The sequence below is a fragment of the Rattus rattus genome, chromosome 4, assembly GCF_011064425.1.
Source record: "Rattus rattus isolate New Zealand chromosome 4, Rrattus_CSIRO_v1, whole genome shotgun sequence".
NCBI lineage: Eukaryota > Metazoa > Chordata > Mammalia > Rodentia > Muridae > Rattus > Rattus rattus.
The window spans coordinates 136,536,957-136,557,691 of record NC_046157.1 but is presented as its reverse complement, the minus strand read 5'-3'; the positions used below and the strand labels follow the sequence as shown (position 1 = coordinate 136,557,691).

The 20,735-nt window shown below is 41.1% G+C and overlaps 1 protein-coding gene across 1 annotated transcript in view; it reads right to left on the bottom strand.

Annotated features, from left to right (window-relative positions):
- Window positions 1–20,735, bottom strand: part of Pard3b (par-3 family cell polarity regulator beta) — a 986,886-nt gene that overhangs the window by 93,986 nt on the left and 872,165 nt on the right. The window contains 1 exon segment of the mRNA XM_032901196.1: window positions 9,980–10,115. Coding sequence (XP_032757087.1) covers window positions 9,980–10,115 — 136 coding nt within the window.

The following is a 20,735-nucleotide window of genomic DNA, read 5'->3' as shown; positions in this document are numbered from 1 at the left end:
AAAAATAATACCAAACTTGGGTTTTGGTTCAGTCCTGTTGGGTTCCAAAGCAAATTCGGAGTGATGAAGAGTCATTCAGCAGAGGAAGAGAAACAGTTCTGACAGTGTTTAAATAAGAGTGCTTCAAGGCAGGGCAACAGGAAATCTTTCTCTTTCTCCCTGCCCCTTACATAAAACTATCTCAAGAGTAGCCAGGGGCTGAGTCTCTCCTTTTCATCTCTTTGCTCTGGAGTCAGCTTTGTTAATGATTGTGCGGCCATGGAGCAGTCTTAGTGTAATCATTTACACAGCAGGGTTAGAGATGTCTACGTCACAGCATCTTTGAAATATGCTGTACAAAACTGGGTCGGGTAGGCATTGAATAAATGATGTCATTGTTATCAATAATCTGGCATTGCTTAATTTATTAAGCAAATAGTTTGTATGTATCTCTTTGTATGTCACCCTCACTCTTAGGTCAGCCTGAAGTTGACTGGAAGCAGAAGTTACTTGCAGTCAGCTTCCCGCTGGCCTTTGACTTTTGCATAAGCTTGTTAAAGAGATTAGGGGTGCCCCGGGGTCAAGGATGAAAGGAGTGGGCCTTAGAAAGGAAAGTATACGTGTGGGAGAGAGGAAAATAGGTATTGACCTTTGAAGCAATGGAATTTGCCAAAATAGTGCTTACTAACCAAGCTGACAGTTGCCTCCTGAAGTCACCATGTATCTCTCCAAGGTAGTGCAGTGAGTGGGGCTGGAAGGCCTCCCATGATGCAGTGTGCACTGTATAATGACCCAGAACTCCAGAATGCAGACGTTAAAGACAGAAGATAATGACTAAGGGGACATGGTCGTCTAGCCAGTGGAATGAATGGCTTCTAAACTCGTTGGCCTTGTAAACCATTGAAAACATTTATGGAACACTCCCTACATGGCAGATACCATTCTAAATGTTTCCCATGCAATCATATGCTCGATCCTTACTTACGTGAGACAGCACCATCAGCAGACTATTAAAGGAGACAGAGAAGTAGAGAATGGCCCACACATCCCCAGTTAGTAATTGGCGTAACCTTGATGCAAACTTGGGCAATCACTTACGATCCTGGTTTATCTATATAATTAAATGCTCTGCTTGCTTGCCACGTTTCTAATCAGCCCTGCTCAAGCAATTTTCACCATTTCTGCGTTAGAAAGACAGGATGCGTGGACAGAGCAGTTTAGGGTCTTTCAAAGCATATGGTCAGGCAGGGCTGATGAGTCATGGCCACTGCTATATTAACTGGTGCGATGGGCTCCAGAAGGCAGATGCAGGAACAAAGGGTTTCCTTTGGAGGATGTGAGGGTTAGTTTACTGAAGAAATCAGTTCCATTTTCAGAATCAGATCACTGATGACAGGAAGCCAGTCAGACAGGGCCACGTGACAAAACTTGGGCCCTAAGTACAAAAGACCAGTCTTGGGAGAAAGCACAGGCTGGCAGAGAGGTGACAGAGCAACAAGGAACAGACCCAGCAGTCCACTGTGGGAGCAGCTTGTTCCAGTCAGTCTCCTGATCCCGCCTCCTATACTTCCCCACGAACCTGATGGGTCAGAATGGACTTCTGGAGGCAAATGCTGACAAAATGGTAACTTCCTGGGGGTGGGGCTGAGGTAAATTTGTGCACTGGGCTTTGGAAGGAAGAGTGAAGTTTCAGGGGGAAGCCATGATGGAAGAAGTCAGGGGCAATTAAAGGTCAAGGGAGATATTTACAGGAAGGACCAGGAGAATATGCCAAACGTGTATGTGTCCAGGAAAGGAAGAAGAAACTGTCCTCTTCCTCTGGCTCTGGAGGTCCTGCTGCAGCTCCAGCCAATGGCACTGTGATCAACACAATGTTACTGAGTTTCAGTGGAAATTTGGATGCCGGTTTGGGAACCCCACAACCAATCTTCCCCCTACCCCTATGGGAAATCCATGTCTACTTCTAAATTGCCAACTTCTAAATGGGTCTCTGCAATTCGGTTTATTTCTGTGTTGGGGATTGCCTGCGAACATGTTGCCTCCTTTCAAGGTGATTGCTGCCATGGTTTAAAAGCTGGAGATTCACTCACATTATATAACCCAGCTTTCTCCCCATGTAGCATGTACGGTAGTGTGTTCCTGTGAAAGCAACCTAGAAACATAAAGGGCTAAAGCTACCACCACCAACCACAAAAGTCCTTAATTGCTTTTACTTCCTTTTGTCTGCATTCCATCTCTTCTTGAAACCCAGGTGAGCGAATTCCAGCCATTAAACTGGCATTTCATGCTTTACCAAGGACTAGTTCAATCAAGCTTTGGGTCTTGCCAAAGCCGCTTAACTCACGGATGCAGTAGGTCCCCTCCTCCTCCTTGCTTTGACACCATTTACATCATTTATGTTTTTCAGTTCAGCTGTTTTAGGCTCTGAGGGAAACAGTGATCTGTGGACACGGTCCGCCATTTGGGTGGGAACTGTGCATGGAGCTCCAGAGAGCTAATCCACCAAGCAAGTGACGCGTACTCCCTAGACGGAACTTTGAATCTTGACTGTCCATAAAAACCCATACATGAGAGTCTGCATTGCTGAGGTGATGCTCCCGGGGAGGGGGAGAGCCTGTGAGAAGTGAGGCCTGACCGGGTCGGGGGTGGGGTTCTTTGCTTACTGTGGTTGTGCCTCTGCAATATACTGAGGTAGCCTAGGCACTGCTACTTCCCTTTGGTTCCTGGCCATGTATGAAGCCATTTTGCTGTCCCACCCATCTTCTACCATAATGTGGTGGCTCACCACAGGCTTAAAACGATGGGCCACAATGATCATGGCTGACACTGTAATTCAGTTCTGTGAGCCCAGGTGACACTTTTATTTTCGAAAGTTAGTCACCTTAGGTATTTTGTAGTGGTGACAGAAAGCTAGCTGTCTCTGCATACATAATATTAATGGCTCTATTTTTATATTCTATTCTATGGCTTCAAGATTTTAATAAAAGAATATATGCTTCTCAAAAACGAGCATGTTGTTGTCTTAGTTAGGGTTCTATCACTGTGATAAAACACCATGACCAAAAGGAAAAGGAACTTCTCGTACTTCCCATTGTGTGGGAAGTCAGGGCTGCAACTCAGGGCAGGAACCTGGAGGTGGGAACTGAAGCCAGTGCTGTAGAGGAAACCTTTTTACTTGTTTGCTCTTAGTGACGGTTCAGACTGCTTCCTGATAGCACCTAGGACCAACAGCCCAGGGAGGGGGCATTGTCCATAGTGAGCCGGGCCCTTCAACATCATTCAAGAACATTCCCCCTCCAGAGTTTCCCATAAACCAGTCTGGTAGGGACTTTTTTTTTTTTTTAGTTTAAAGTTCCTCCTTCAAAAATGACTCTAGCTCATGTCAAGGTGACATAAAAGTAGCCAGTGCAGTTATAAAGACATATGAGCATTCACCCTGTGTAAAGAAAGCAAGCATCCTTAGTTATTTCAAAGAATTCTATTGCTTCTTTAACTCTTGGATTTAAGGTTAACCAAAATGTCACTTTCTTCAGGTAATTATAAAGCTACAAGTCTGGTAATTTCAGATGAATAGCTCAGAAAAATTGTTTGAGTCTTTGGATAGTTCAAAGGTACAAGATTAGTAGACAAAAGAAAGTATCTTTTTCTTTTTATGTAGCAAAGAAAAGACAGCAAATTTGGGGTTGTTGATGGCTACATTCTCTCTAATTATAAACAGGAAAAATACATAAACTCATTAGATCTTTAAAAATGTAAGATGATAAAGTTTATATAATTAGATTTTAAAGTTATTTTAGAGAACTCCTGGTTGTAGTCAACATCCAATCCCTTCTCTTAATGGTACCCTAATTTCTCTTGGGGTTCTTTTCACCCCAATTTACTTATGGACTGTAGGTAGACTCGGTTCCAGTTTTTGGTTCTGCCTTCTAACCTTGTCCGTGCCTCGTCTGATTAGTCCGGCTCTCAGGCTAAGGCAATCGAGCCATGAGTACCTCATAGGACATTCTGGGGTCTGCTGGGGGTGAGAGTTCCCACAGACCTGATGAGTTGGAGGTGCTGATGGCTATGTTGTCACTACCTGTACCTGAGAATGGCGCCTACAGAGAGAACTGGGAAGCTGAGAGAGAGAGACTCCCAGCGGCCAGCCTGGAGGAGCTGGATGCAGCCACTCCTGAGGTCAGCAATAATGACTTTGGGCAGCAGTTTTCTTGTTTTGCTTAAGCAACTAAAATCAGGTTTCCATTGTTTGTAATATAAGTGTCAGTTAAATAATCATAATTATTTATCATTATATATTTTTTATTTGCTTGGCTTTTGTTTTTAATAAAATTAGTGTCTTTGGCTGTCAGGTAAAATTTAACCATGAAAACTTACTCAGCAATGATATTTGCCTGTATGTATGTATGTATGTATGTATGTATGTATGTATGTATGTATGTATGTACTTATTGACAGGGTTCATGTAACCATACTGGTTTCAAACTTGTTGGATATTAAGGATGACCCTGAACTTCTGACCCTCCTGCTCCCATCTCTCAGATACAATTAGAGGCATGAGTCATAGTGCTGGGCAGTGCAATTGGTTTTTATGAGTTGCCTTTAAAGAACAGACAGAGAAAATACATTGGAAATCTCATTTCTGGTACTGAACCATTGATGGTAAGAGCTCAGACCCTTATCCTTATACTTATAAAACAATCTCCAGATGTTTTTGTATTTGCTTATTGTCTTAGTTATATTTTTATTGCTGCAATGAAACACCCTAACTGAAAGGATCTACTGAAGGGGGAACAATGAGCTACTCATTGTACACATCTAGGTGACAGTTCATCACTGAGGAAAGTTGGGGCAGAAACTCAAGCAGGGTAGAAGCTGGTGGGCAGGAACTGATGTGGAAGCCATGGAGGAGTGCTACATGCTGCTTAGTCTCCATGGCTTATCCATCCTCGGTTTTATTGCACCCAGGATGACCAGCAAGGCTAGCACCACTCACAGTGAAGCAGGACCTCACATTAATTATCAGTCATGAAAATAAACCACAGGCTTGCCCACAGGTCAATCAGGTGGGCAAATGTCCTCAGTTGAGGTTCCCTCTTGGCAAATGACACTGGCTTGTGTTGAGGTGACAGAAGGCTAGACAGGACACTTGCCTATGGTCTATTTGCCTTCAATCTTTGTCTTAAGATGGTTAGCATGACCTCAGCATCACGTTCTTCCTCCCTTCTGAGTATAAATCTTTCACTTTGCAGGTTGGATGCTGAACACTTTCATTCCGCTCGGCTCCTAGACCACCAGCCCAACTGGATGAGAAAACCTATCCAAGTGGAGCTTTGCTATTGTTTGTTTGGTATTGACCCAGCTACCTCTTTCATTTGCAATCGCACTGTACATAAGTCAACTTCCCTTACTGGAAGAATGTGATATCAGGTTTTTAGGACAGTGGGACCTAACATGCCATGTTAAGGCTAAGGGATGTCACTACCATTTTCCCCATATATAGGCATGCTTGCTCTCCCATCCCATCTGGAGTCTATAAACTCTTTCATAGGTAAACATTCTTATTTAGCCAAGAATTTCAAAAGGGAGAGAGAGCGATAATAATGCACGTTGTGCAGCTCAAGAAGAAGGCAACAATGAAGGTAGGGACAGTTGCAGAAAACTTGAGAGCCACCCCATTTCCGGAATTACTTACAGGATATTCATGCTGCTATTAAATAAGCAGATAATCTTTATCTGCTAATAAAAAAGGCAGCCTGTTGCCAGAGGATGGTGACAGTCTTAACAAGGTTTACAGAAAATAAAAAAATACCAGCAGATAGCAGCTATCATGTCTTCTTTTGGAAAATGTTAACACTTCACAGCTTGCATATCTTGCTTACTTAATTGGGCCTATAAAAACCCACCAGGCCATTTCACACGGAGTCATTGAAATTCTCTAGACCAATTCTTTACAGCTTTTCAGAGCCTGGATGGGAAAACGGCTACAAAGAAGGCTGATGGAAAAGACTTTTCAGCTCTCTGGCCCATATTGACAAACCTTACAATCTTCATGGGTTTGCTTGTTCTCAAACATATGAGGCAAATAAATCAGGCGGGTTATTATTACTATTATTATTTTGGTTTGGAGAAGAAAAATATACTACTGACATGAGAAAGGAATAATAAAATATGTTGGCTGAGGCAAGCCTCAAATTGCCTAAATAGCTCCCAGAGCACCTTGTCTGCAACCGACTGCAGACCCAATATGATAAGTTGCCCCCTCCCTCTGAGTCCACAAAGGAGCTGGTTACAGCATTGCCCACATGTGCTATTGTCCCATGGAGTGTTGGCTTAGATTGTGAGTTCCTCTAAAGTGGATATAATGCCACATTCTTGCTGCCAGTGATTGGCCTCCACTGAGACTGGGCAAATGAATATTTATTGGAATTGATATTGAGGAAATAAATATTTATTAAAATTGAGCAAGAGATAGAGAAAATGGAAAAGTAATGCAAAAAGAGGAAATTATGAGAGATGTCTTAGGCTCAAGTCACTGAGTGTGTGTAGTATCAAAAGGGAAAAAAAACAGTAGTCAGTCCCATTGATAAAAATACTTTAAAATATTTAATAATCTTTTCAGCAAACGTTTTCATCATTTTGGGTTTAAAGACTTCTGTGAGTATATTTTCTTTCTCTTTGGCCTATTTTTAATCTAGTTTGAGGGTACATCTGGATGGCATCTGTACTGACAGAGTCAAGGAATCATTCGGAGGCATGCTACTGCATCTGGGTAGCTATGGAGATAGCTGTTAGTAAAGAAAGTAACTTGCTAGCATGAGAACCCAGGTTCTATTTCTAGAACCTTCATTAAAAAAGAGCCAGGTATATATAAAATGCTTATAAGCACAGTGCTGGGAGGTGGAGACTGATGAAATCCTTAGGGTTGATTATTATTCAGCCATGCTAGTTTAAACGATCCAAGATGAAGTGGGAGAATCTACCCTCCAAAACAAAATAAAGGTGGACACGGCCTGGGGATTCACATCCGGACTCCATACATATGCACACATGTGTATATATACCTGTACACTGTGTACCAGCAAACAAAAGCACACAAATAGACAAGTATGCATGCGACGCATATTACTAAACATACACACATACATGTATTTATAATTTCCTATTATTATTCTCCAAATTACAGAGATTAAAAACTATCTACATAACATTGATATTACACTTGGTATTATCAATAGTCTGGAAATTCTCCAAAGTGTGTAGGAGAAAGCCTGCAGGTTCTGTACAAACCTGCAGCACTTTAAATAAGGGACTTGAATATCTGCAGGTTTGTTACCTGCAGAGTGGTCCTGAGGACAGCAAGGAAGGACGATGGCTTCAGGGTTATTATCTTCTTAATGTTCTCTTGGGAGCTCAGAAGCTTTCTGGAATAGGATGATTTTGGGGGACACTCTTTAGGCCTCCTGACCTGAGTGTGGTACTGTACTGGGGCAGCTCTAAGTCTGTGGAATATTTCTGATGACCATGATGACAATGGTTTTATAAGCAAGCATGGCTTTCTTAGACATTCCTGGAAGTGGAAGGAACCAATGCTTGATTTCCATGATGAAGTCTGAATTTCAGAATGCTTGTTGACTCCCTGGAGAATTTTAAGTTATTAGGGGTGGCTCTGCCTCCCAGTCCCTTGGTCTGACTTTTATAAGAACTCCTGTGGTGCTGAGGACCAGCCTAATCTGGCTAGACACTACAGTCTCGTGAAAGATGCTTCGTCGGATCTGGCTGAGAGGCAGAAATGAAATGTTAACTCCCTAAGCTTGCTCTCCTAGATCTCGCCAAATGGAGCAAGACAAAGGTGTAATTTCTCAGGCCTCCCCTAGACAAAAGGTACCAGTGTTTTTCTTTGGCATAGGGAAAGGAGTGGAAAGGATGCTGAGATTCTAATCCCCAGTTTGGAGTATCTCAGGCGATCACAGAGAACACTTGTCTTTTATGACACTGCAGTTCCCAGCATCCCTCTGGGATGCCTTAGACTCGAATTGTCTGGGAAACATAAAATCAGTCACATTTGGCAAAGCTCAAAACACCAGAGCATGGGAAACACAAATTAAAATAGATTCTTCTTCAATCACTAAATTGTTTGGTTACAAGTTTGTTTGGTATAAAGAGAGCCATTAGAAAAGGGTGCCCCCAAAGGGCCACCTCCAGTTCAGGTTTGGGGAGCTTCACAGGGATAGCATCTTTATTCTTTCAGCTCAAAGTAAAGAAATCTTTAAATAAGGTTGAAATAACAAGGGGTAGTCATTCAAAAATTACGTTCTTATTTTGCTCATAGGGATTGATAAACACTTTTCAGAGCATTGGCCATGGTGTTCTGTCCTCAGGACTGTGGCAATTGCCTCATCTCCAGTTTTTGCTAAGGGAGACTGAGCTGTGCCTAGCAAGTACCTCACCTCTCTCGTCTAAGGCAGAAAGTCGATCAGGACCAGTTTGAGACAGGGTGAATGGTGATTGCATTTGTTATTCCCTAGAAATTGTTCTTCTCTACTATTGAGAATCTAAGAGACATTGTCCCACCACTGGAAATATCATTCTGTTTAACTCTAATACCCATCTAAAACATAAGTAGTTACTGGTTTGGTTGCATAGTCTTGGCATGCCTTTCTCCAAACAGGCTGACATCACTGGTTTGGATCACCAATATTCACGACATACTTCTGTTAACATGTATTTATACATTTTGTTGGTTTGGGGTTTTTGCTTGTTTGTTTGTTTTGTTTTTGAGACTGGATCTCATGCACCTCAGGCTGGTTTCAATCTTAGCATGTAGATGAGCCTGGCCTTAACTTGCGATCCTCCTACATGTGTACATGTACATGTGTGTACCTTCCCTGGCTCCGCTGGTGTTTGAAAACTCCCTTCTGTGAAAGGGACTCTCCTGGCCTGCAGAGTTGTCATTACTCTGCACAACAGTGGATACGCTGAGACTAAAGTTCGGTCCACATGTAATTCATGACCTCATAGGTGTAGATGTGAAAATTAAGGGAATTAGGTCCATTCTCCACTCTTGATCTTATGAGCAGAAACGTGTGAAACACGAGCAGAAGACTCTCCTGTAATATGCTTGTCTTTCCAAGGCGATGGTAGACTAGGAGGCACCGATCATCCAAAAGGACACATAGGACGGAGGTTACAGCAACCACCCTCAGCTCTGTTCCAATAACAGTGCCAAGAGCCAATACTTAGTACCGTGTATTGAGTACCAGGTGTAAGTCAGGCACTGTAGCTGACATTTTCTTATCATCCAACGCTAATCTCCATCCCTGGGCAATTTTTGTGGGTTAAGTATATTTTATAGGTAGACTTACAAGGCAGGGAAAAAATTGTGCTATCCAGAGAAATCAGAGTGTCCCTCTAGTGCTGACATTATTCTTTTCTGTTCCTTCAATGCTGAATGAATTAGCACATTGAATTCTCATACAAAAATTTCCCTTATCTCAAGGCACACCATTCTATTATACTGGTGAGATTTGGGAACATGAATTGCTCAGATCTCATATACAAACGATTGATATCTTTGACAACAATCCTCTGAAATTTATTTCTATTTACCATTTTCTAAGGAAGACACATCTAATATTGTGAAGTCTATTAATGCTGGGCCCAATATTTAAGGTCTAAGAGGAGTGGACAGATTAAGGTGCACAAACATTCTTCGTCTTCTTTAAAGTAGCTGACATCTGCTTGCCCCACAACAGTGTGGTACCCAACAGGAAGTAAGAGCGAGAGCAGAGAGAATGAGCAAGTACAGCTGTGTGGTTTGATTTAAATAAACAACTTCTGTGGGAGAAGATGGCTGTGGTCTGGGTAGTGTTCAGATCTATAAAACTCAAGAAACCTGAGTGTAACCCAATATTCACAGAGCTTTCTTGACCTGACTGTGTACTTCTGCTCCCAATTATTTTGGGAGAGAGGAATTTCTGATTGGAATGGGGCATGGGCTTACCCAGTGCAGGTCATAGTCAGACGGCCTTGTTATTCCATCTTCGTCTTCATACAAAAGGAACCCTTCTCTCCGAGCCTGGTAGTACTCCTTCCGAAGCTTTTGGATGCGGTCAGTGGTTCCTGCCATGGGTCGTCCACTGTAACACATGAATAGACATGGTCACATGGTCAGGAGATCCCCTTTTGCTCTCCCTATTAAAGGGCCTGACATCCAAGTTTGAAAGATTTGACAATGTAATTTAAACCAGGAAAATGGTGAAATTGGTAATAAAATGAGCGAAGAAAGGACATTACATACACATACACATTTAATTCCAAGGGTCAAAGTGTCTGATTTGGGATTAATAAATGCTTTGGGAATGAGGTGAGATAATGTCCTGACCTCTTACAGTAATTAAAAGGCTCTCCACTTTTCTTCTTATGATCAGTGCTTGGTTAAATTTTAATATGGGTATTTCATTCCTTCAAATGCCATTGCTTATTTGAGATCAAATCCCAGTTGTTTGACCTGAAGGTTGAATGTGACAGATGATTGGCTGACATGTGCCAGCATTCCTTACAGAGAAACTCGAGAACTTTTGGGGTGTGTGTGTGTGTGTGTGTGTGTGTGTGTGTGTGTGTGTGTGTTAGGGTTGGCAGGATACAGGTTAATATATATGGGTAATGATAGACCATAGCTAAGGAAGGAAGGTGAAAGATACAGCCACAAGTGCAAGACGGGGTAAGGGAAGGTAGATGACACCTCTCTGTACTAAGGAATTCCTTGTCTAGGGGTCATGTCTTTCTGTGTTAGCCACTGGCTGTGTCTGAGACTTACAGCTTGCCCAGCGCCACTGTGGGCAGCTAGTGGTCCCTTTTTAGTTTGGATTGATTTATTATGATTATTTTAACAGACTCGGGATTATGCTTGTGCTTTACAATCCAGACTGGGCTGGGGGCAAAACAAAACAGAGATACAAGTCTGAACTGCCTTTGAACTTTCCTGGTTCATTTAAGGATTGAGTGCCCAACTGGGCTGGATTTCACAGTAAGCTCTGGAGATGAACAGTTCGTATTCTTTCCCTGGAAGAGTCATATTCTTGGAGGAAGAGGACAGAAAGACCTACAGAAAACTAGGATCCATGAAGATGGTTACCCTAACAGTGATCTGCACAGGGGTTATGGGAACGTGAGTGCTTAAGTTTTGACAGGATGAGAGCAGGTCATGGGAGGATAACAGAAGGCCCCATAGAGGAGGTGACACTCTAGCTCAGTGGTTCTCAACCTATGGGTTGTGACCCTTTGAGGGCTGCATATCAGCTCCCCTGCATACCAGATAGTTACATTAGGATTCACAACAGTAGCACAATTACAGTTATGAAGTAGCAACGGAATAATTTTATGGTTGGGATCACCACAACATGAGGAACTGTATTAAAGGGTTGCAGCATTAGAAGGTTGAGAACTAATGATCTAGCTGAAATTTCTCAGTGGCTGGGCAAGTGAGAGGAGGCAATTCCGGGTAGGGCGAGAACACAGCAAGCGAATCTTGCCTTTTGGATTCATTTCCCAGTCAGTACATTTGGACAAGTAGGGTTCCAGCCGCCTTTGCTCTCCTCCTACACATATCCTCTTGTCAGGTAGTCAGAGTAATTGCTGGAGACCCGAGCTTGGGATAAGAACCACTCTCTTGGTTATGAGTTATATGGGAGGGACTGTGGAAAGAGGAACAAATGAAGACTGGACAGGTAGGTAGCCCCTGATGTGAAGAATCTTGCCTGTCATTAAGGCCCTTACATATTATGGTTGAGTTTTACAGTTAAATAAGATATCTGACAAAAAGGTGAGCTATCTAAAAGCAAATCAAAGTATTTGAAAATTAAGCTGAAGTTATAAAAGGAGAGCAGCAAATAAGCAACTTTGCAAGACACAGTCTTCTACTTGATGGCAAGGTGGTGGAGAGCATGGCCACATGTTGGCTCTGTGCTCTCATGCTAGCAAGTATGCACTGACCACTGGGCTTCATGAGCATACAAGCAATGGCGACTAATCAGCAATTAATACTTTTTATTTAAAAAAAAGGCAAACCCTGACAAAGAGTCTGTCAGAGAGATGGCTCAGCAGTTAGGAGGACCTGGGTTTGATTCCCAGCACCCATATCAGGAGGTTTACAGCTATCTATAACTTTAACTCCAGAGAGTCTGTCACCTCTCGCCTCCGTAGGCACCTGCACTCACATGCATGTACCCATACAGATTCACATGCACACACATAATTGAAAATTATAAGAGTAAATCTTAAAAGAAAAAAAAGAATAAGACACATGCTTGGGCTTGGGGTGGGAGGGTGGGGCAGTAGAGCACAGATCTTTATTTTCTTTTAGGATGTTTGTAAAATTTCTGAAAATAGTTCTAATTCTCCCTTCTCTCCTCTTTTAATTAAAAAAAGATAACCCCCAAAGACACTAAGGGCTTGGTCAGCTTTCCTGGAGCACATGTGGCAAGAGCATGTCAACTCCGAAAGCTGCCTGGGCTCCTTAGTAATACAGGATGACTGGTGGCTGGAGCCCATGCATAGGCTTCTGCTGGGTATGGGGATGCGAAGGCAGCATTCAGGCTCACCAGATGAGTTCAATCAGCGTGGTGCAAACACCGCATGCATAATCTATTAGTTTACCCCAAAGAACCGAAGCATTGAATTCAAGTGGAATGAAGTCATCAGTAAGAAAGGAAAACACAAAAAGGAAAGAAAGGACTGGAAGGTGCTGTTTTAAAAATGGACCAAACACCACAGTATTCTTCTATTTGTGGTAGGAAAAAATCATATGCAGACTATAAACTGTTCTTCCATATGCCTATAAATATATGAATTTTAAAAATATGGGTTTGATCAGATTGCTATTCTCAAATAAGATAGTAGGGCAAGAATATCAAAGCAGCTGCTCAGAATTCAAGTATGTCCCCGATGGCTGACAGGAGCGTGACTATTTACCTGGGAAAGAAATCAGGCCCCAGTTTTTTTTAAAAAAAAAAAAAAAAAAAAAAACAGGAAAGGCATGGTTTGGTCTCCATGAAAAACATGCAGTGTCTTCTTCCAAGTATGAATATTCTAAGATGATATTGGGAATAAAACACAGGTCTTTTATCCCGACCTGGGACTACCTTTCAATACTTCGTCTTATTTTTCCCATTCCTAAACCTCTTCCTGCCTTTAGTAAGAACAGTGTCTTTTTTCCAAGTGTTTTTTCTGTTAACATTAGGAATCACATGTGCTGATTTCAGGTTTCAACTCCTCTCAGTAGATAACACACATGCTTATCACTAAATTAATAAAATCTTACATATTATGGTGTTGTAAGCATAGTAATCAACTGGTTTTATTTTGTGTTGGAGTTGTGCAAATTTAGCAGTTTGATGCTAGATTTATATACACTTTGTAGCAATGGTGTCAACCATTATAATTCATGCCATAATATAGTGATACAAATATTTACTTATATTATCTGCCAGCAGGCACATCAGCTGAAGGACCATAGATAGTCTCAGAATCCTTTTCAAGTCAGAACTTCAGAAAACTACTAAGCAACTATAGGGATGGACACTTGAATGGACTTTATAATTTTAATGTAATAGCTTTGGAAAATACCTCAAAGTCTGGAAAGAATACCAAAACAAATTTTGTTATTCTGCTCATCAAAATGAAGACAAGGCTCACAGGTAATAGATGGTAGCGAAGGTGAATCCAAATTCACCTGTTGACTGGAGTTTGCAATAGAGCTCTTCTCTTCTATCTCGTCTATATCTTAGAGACCTGGGCCTCTAGTAGACATCAAACATCGTGGACTTTAAAGCTAGGGCACTGGACTTGACTGCCGAAGGTCCTGGGTGCCAATCAATCAGTCTATCTCTTTGCTTTTATGAAGCATGAGTCAGGGAAACCTTCTAGCTGACATACTCAGAAATGATATCAAATTCTTATGTAATTTAAATGCCTTAAAGGATTAGACACTACACCTATCTGTATAGCTACTTGGAAGGTTAAGCTTTCTGTATTCATTGTCTGGGCAATGTAGAGCTCACTTTCTCTGTGTGTTTGCTTGAGTGTTTGCCTCTGAAGCAGGGCGAGTTCTTGCATGACCACACCCAGGTGCGTCTGACTGTTCTTACAAAACTAGCTCTGTCTATATTATGTAGGTGACCAATAATGGTCTTAGAATGTTGAGTGAACTCAAGCCATATATAAAGGCATTTGTGTTATTTAGGATTTCTTGTCAATTACAGAGCCTATGCCTTTAAAGGCAGATGTATCTTTGAACAGGCCCTTTTTATAGTGCTGCCAAGCTGGACAGGGCTTTGTGTTGTAATGGGTTTTATTTTCTTTGCAGTTATCTATAGTCAGAAATGACCATCATATGGGAAAACCTTCACACCAAGGCACTGCATACTTTTTTTTCTGAATCTAAACTGACTCTTTCCCATAATCTCCTGAATAGGAGTACTTCTTAGAAATAAGTATCAGAACTTGCTTCTGGGGGATGGAGAAAAGAAACTGGCTTTATGGAGCATCTGTGATGTCCCAGGGCACAGGATCTGTGCTTGTTATCCAGTTCCACTCAGATCTGTGAGGATGATGTTGTTGGCATTCACTGAGGCTCAGAGAAGTAGAGAAACACAAGTGGAGAGCGGTGGGCTAGGCTTTGTGTGCCTGTAAAACTCTAGCTGTTTCTTCTATATCATGTTGCCTTGGGAGAAAGGCATTAAAATGCAACAGGCATTTTGGAACAGCAGTTCACAGGCGTTTCAACACAGAGGGAATTTAGCACAGCACATTTATAGGCATACCTTCTGATATTCTTTTATTTGCACAGATCTTTGCTATAAAAACAGAAATAGAAGTAGCTAAAGTAATAGGAATACAAGCAATGAAGTCTGGATTCATTAAAGGAATGATGTTGGAGCAATTGCAGACCGACATTTCTGGACAATCAATATTATATCACTAGCAGGCTTATGTGGGAAACTCGTGTAAAACTGAATGGAGTGCAGAAGAAAAATCAACATATATGATCCCATGTGTAAGACAAAGACTGTGGGTGAGGCACAGCCAGTGTGGCAGCAGGACAAGTTCTGTCTGTGTGGAGTTTCATTTTGCTAACTATGCTTGAAAATCCACAAACAATTTTGAAAAAAAAAGTCCAGCTTAAGGCAGATTATCATCGACATAATTATTATGTTCTGTTGGAGAAAAATTCCTGCCCAGTAAAATTTTTGAGAGATTCTTATGTATGTGTTGAGGATCATTAATAAAAAAACCATTTAGATTTATACACCCTATAGGCCCTCGGCATTCATACAAGTACTGTATATATTTAATATTCTATGATGAAAATACATTTAAAAAGAATGCCCATAATACTAAAGACACTTAATAATAAATACTTGATTTTAAGAGGATTTTATTCTACAGAAATCTCCTAATTACATTTTGCCCCCCAAAGCTCTGAAAATTATTTAATATAAACATTTGCTGAAAACTATGACTATATAATTATATTCTTCCACCAAAGAGTGCCTATTCTTACATTAGCAGTTTGATATTGCATAGATATTTTGATTTTGCATCCAGTGACATTTGGGGACCCTAACTGACTATCCATGGAGAGCATTTTGGGATTCTTTTCTGATTTCTTCTAGAATTCTCCCTTATGATCTATGCTGATGTAAGTGTCCTCACCTGAGGAAGGATACTTTAAAGAGATGCTCTGGCCTTCACCTTTGGCTATCAAACTATTGAAACAACGGGCCCTAAGAAGTTGGAATTTCCTCTAAGAGTGTTATACTGGTAGGATGATGAAAAGTGCCAGTCAGAGGGAGATCTTGTCTTGGAAGGAGATTTCATATTTATCTGACAGTTTGTCAGACCATCTTTCAGGAGAGACTGGATATAAGACTATGGTGATGGGTGGGACCATACCTTGACCAGGATTTCTTCGTTATATGTACTTCTTGCCTTCTCTTTAAAACCAAATCTGATGTTCAGGGCTTAAACAATAGACTTGGGGATGACTGGACCTCTTTGTTTCTTTTCCCAATTGGCTATATCAAATAAATCTTTTTTCCTCTGGCTTTTTAGAACTATTTGTCTCATTAATTGGCCTACTGAGGATGGTTGGCTGAGCCTAGCTTATTAAAGCTGCCAGGACTGAGGCTCTGATCCTAATAATTTTGGTAAAAATGGTATTCTCCATTTTCTCCTTGTTTTGCCTACAGTTCCCCTAAAATAATAAGACTTTACTGTGGTTATATGGAAATTTGATACCTATCAAACTTAAGACAGCTTCATGATTAAAACAATTATTCTGAAATTAAGAACCTGGTGTTTACCATGACCGCACTGAAATTCCTTGATTAACACTGATGAGCTTAGTCAAAAGGCAAACAAAGCCTGGTGGCTCATGCTTTTTAATTCTAGTATTCTGGAGGCAGAGGCAGGTGGATCTCTTAGTTCAAGGCCAGCCTGGTCTACAGAGTGCGTTCCAGGATGCCCAAGGCCACACAGAAAAACTGTCTCAAAAAACAAAACATAACAAGACAAATTGTATTATCAACAAACAATTCAATGTTCTTTTTTTCTACCTGGAACTTTCTTTTTTTCAAGGACTACTTCCTTCAGTTATCTCAGGAGGTGTATCTCACAGGAAGTCAGGAACAGAAGTTAGGCTTCTTAAGATAGAAATATCACATAACAAGTTGGTGGTAGAACTGTGGGAAAGCATCCTAGGTTCTATAATAATATTCAACTTTGAGAAGTGTGTCTCAGTGTATGTTCCTAGTGCTGCCTGAGCCTACTGTGTATGTCAGGATGCGGTGAGGGGGTGGAGGAACTGATATTCAAGTGAGGGTCGTAGGAAAGAGAAAAGTCTACAAAAATCATGATGCTATATTAGTTCAGGCTAGATCCTGGTCCTTCCCACAGCTGTGCTGGTGGCATGTGACCTAGATGCAACACTTTGACAAGCCTTAGCTTACTGGACTCCTGACTTTGCCATGGCAACGTGAGTCTGCCCTTAAACCTTCTCAACAGGTCCCTGTTCCCAGCGTCTGCCTCCTTCGCGATCCCTGAGTTGGTTCTTCCATCATAGCTAGATGTGCTGACCCTCTGACTTCTGCAGCTTGAAAATTTGTCTTGGAAATTGGAACCCTGGACTGGACCTTGACCTCAGTGACTCAAGCCATAGTGGTGGAACATAATGAAATGACACTTCCCATGACACTTTCGATTGCATAATGGTAAGCACTTCTACTCACTCCACGAACACTGCTACCATTTACCTGAACGTAATTGTATTGATTCTTGAAGGGTGACTTCCTCTTACCTTGGAGTGTTGTGTCTGAGATTTGTCACCAGATTGATGTCATATCTTCAGAGAAAAGCCATGTCTCTACCTCACTCCCTGTCACCTGAGACAATGCAGAGTTGCTCTCTAAGATCAGAACATCCTGCTACTCCATCTCCTCTCCCAGAGTGAATATACACCCTGAAACTCTGCAGAGTGGCACTGGCCATATGGTTTATAATTCAACAATAGCCTGAGCTATTTCCACAGCTTCCACGCACTTTCACAAGCCTGTGACAGGAGATTATTTTGAGTCTATACAATGGCCTACTGGCTGTGTTCAGATTTCAGGAGCCATTTTGTTTTAGTCATGAAATATTTACTGAATTACTCATAGTTGAATACTACTAAGATATATTCCCTCTAAAACACATAGTAAAGTATTGTGATATTAAGTAATCCACATATATACTAGATCTTTCAGATATATATAATCTATCTATCTATCTATCTATCTATCTATCTATCTATCATCTATCTATAATCTATATTGCTTCAATGAATTTGGCCAATTTTATTAATGATATGAAGTACATTGGGATTATACAAAAATTTACTAAGTGATGTATATGGCAATGTTTACTTTTTAAAAAAGAACTATCTCAAAATACAGTTGAGAAATCCACACAGAATGGTGGCAAAATTGTCCCTTCATTTCTTCTCTTTGTCTTTTTCAAACAAATGTACACATATGCAAAGAGTGGATGTGGTTCAATGTGAGGCTGTGTCTTCTGTTTAAGACGATAAACGAACCATGCCCCATGTTGCAGTCCAGGTAGACCCCACTACTCTTGCATACCTTGCCTCTGGAGTGCATCTAATTGATATATTTAGTTTATCAGTGCTTAGACAAAAAGCAACCAAACAAACAGAGGCTTGGGTCACTTTAACAGTGATAGTTTTTCATTAAACCTTCCATCCACTGAAGTGTCCCTGGATATGAGCTAACTTAGTTTCCTTCGGTTGGTGTCAGTTCCTAACGACCTTTTATTATTTGTGTTGTATGTTGTCAGGTACAGGATTCCAGGGTTGAGACTGGCATTGTGTATCCAGCATGGTCCTGTATATAAAAATCAGTGGGTTCAGATGCTGCTGAGACAGGGAAGAAGCCATCTAATGCAGAGGTGAAGGAAACAGCATTGGGTGGGCTTAGTGAGAGCATAAAATTAAGAAACAATATAGTAATCCCCTGTAGTGTCTTTCTGGGCTAGTTTCGAATATAAACAGATTTTAAAGCATATCATGACTTTAGAAAACTAATTTTAAAATGTGCCTTCACTTGAAACCTTAAAAGTTTTGTCAAAGGATTTTATGATCAAAAAGAAGATGAACAAAATCTAGATAAACAGGTAAGAAGGAAGAAACCTGCAGTGTGTAGCTTAGATTCATTTTCTTCAACGGAACAAAGGACAAGGCAAGGAGAAAGAAAGTTTGGCTGTGTGAGATACTTGAGCAAATTAATAATAATAATATGTACACACATAGCCTTCCCAAAGAGCTTCTCACCAACAGCTACAGGAACTGAAAGATGAAATTATTACCTTCTAGGCTTAAATCAAACACAGCTTGAGTTTTAAGAATACATATCTGACATTTAGATGTGGATTAAGCTTTCAGGGTCACTCTGGGAAAACAAGCCTTTGTGGGCTGCAGGCCATGAAACCTTGGGAATTTCCTAGGCCTCCGTGAAATCCCCTCTTCCTCAGAAGAAACAACGGAGATGGTCTCTCCTCCCTGGGGATCATGGAGTGCTGTCAACCCACTGATTCTCAACAGCTGGACATCTAGGCCTTCCCCTTTGGATACCAAGGAAGTAAGCTGTAACAGATGACACAGCTTTGAGGGAAAGTTAAAAAAATTCTAATGATCTAGTGCATGGATGGTAGCTTTGTAATTGAGAGGACATTCTGAAGTGTGCATGCACATCAGGCAATTAAAACTGTAATTTCTTACACACCAAGCCTTGTTTCCCACCTTCTCTTTCAATAGAAGAGTTCAGGAAAATAAGTGACAAAGCAAAACATATGAAAACAAGTTTTTCAATCAATGGAAATAACCTAAAAATTATGCTTTAGATCTACTCCAGATGTCAGGAATCAAAGATATATATATATGCATATGTATATATGTGTGTATGTGCCTGTGTGTGTATAACTTAGTCCTTACTGTCTATAAAGAGCACACATAACAAACTATGTAATCACACAGAAGTGATGTTTGTACCAAACAATGTGACCATGGGGGAAGATCTTAATGATTACATATGGTGTGGAATCTCACACTCTAATAAACAGGTAATTCCATTTGCAGGATAATGCTATGATTACTGTTAAAACAACTAGGTTCACCAGAGTAAGAACTTATTAATAACTTGTTTTGAGAGCATCTACATTGATTTAATTTCTTTTACATCTGAATGCATAAATCCTGATGTCTTTTGCAGTTTTAAATATACTTAGAGCAACCACCCATCAAAATAGATTCTTGAATCCAGAGAGTTGCATAAGAAGTTAGATCTACTTATGCTTTAAAGGTCACTGGGTCCAAGATCCCACAACTCTCATTTTCCAGGATGGAAGGTGCTCTTGGGTACACAGGTGTTCTTTCTCTGTTGACCTCCTGACCTCAGGGATTATGGGACTGTAAATAGTTAGTACTATCATGGTCTATATAGATTGTTTCATTTGGTAAAAGATGTTTGGGTTCTTACAAATCCTTGCTAGAGAATTGCCAATCTCCTTTTCATCATGGAATGGAAAATAGTTACTAGACATCTAACTTCAGCCCTTGGCTGCCTTTGTGGGATCTCTCCAGTGACCAGCTCTTTTCCTACCAGGACATTCATTTGAACTTTCCTTTCTCTCCATTAGGGCCCTATCTCTAGGGGAGGGATTCAGATCAAGATCTAACCCTCAGGGACTTCACAGTCCAGTGGGGGAGATGGTGTCGTAAACAAATAATGACAGTAGAATGTAGCAGTTATCATGAGGAAGTATCATGGTGTTTAACGAAGTCCTCAGGCAGTTCCACATATGATGCGATTAACTCCACTTGGGAAGGTCAGGCCTTGTGGAGAGAAGGAGACATGGGCATGACTGGGAGGGTAGACATGGAAGAGGGGGCATGAAAGGTGCATGGAGGAGCTACAGGGAAGAGAGCACTGCTGGTCGAGGCAGAGCAGGAGTATATGGGGGACTCTGGGAAATGAAGGATTTCAACACCTCTTACTCATCCTTCTGGATGGGACAGGGGGACTTTCAAGCAGCACAATAGCAGTATCATAACAGAGTTTGTACCACGGTCATCCTGGAAGAATGGCCCTGCGAGATGAACCTTTGATCTATATGGAGTTTTCTTGCATTTTGTGGTTTTTTTCTGCATA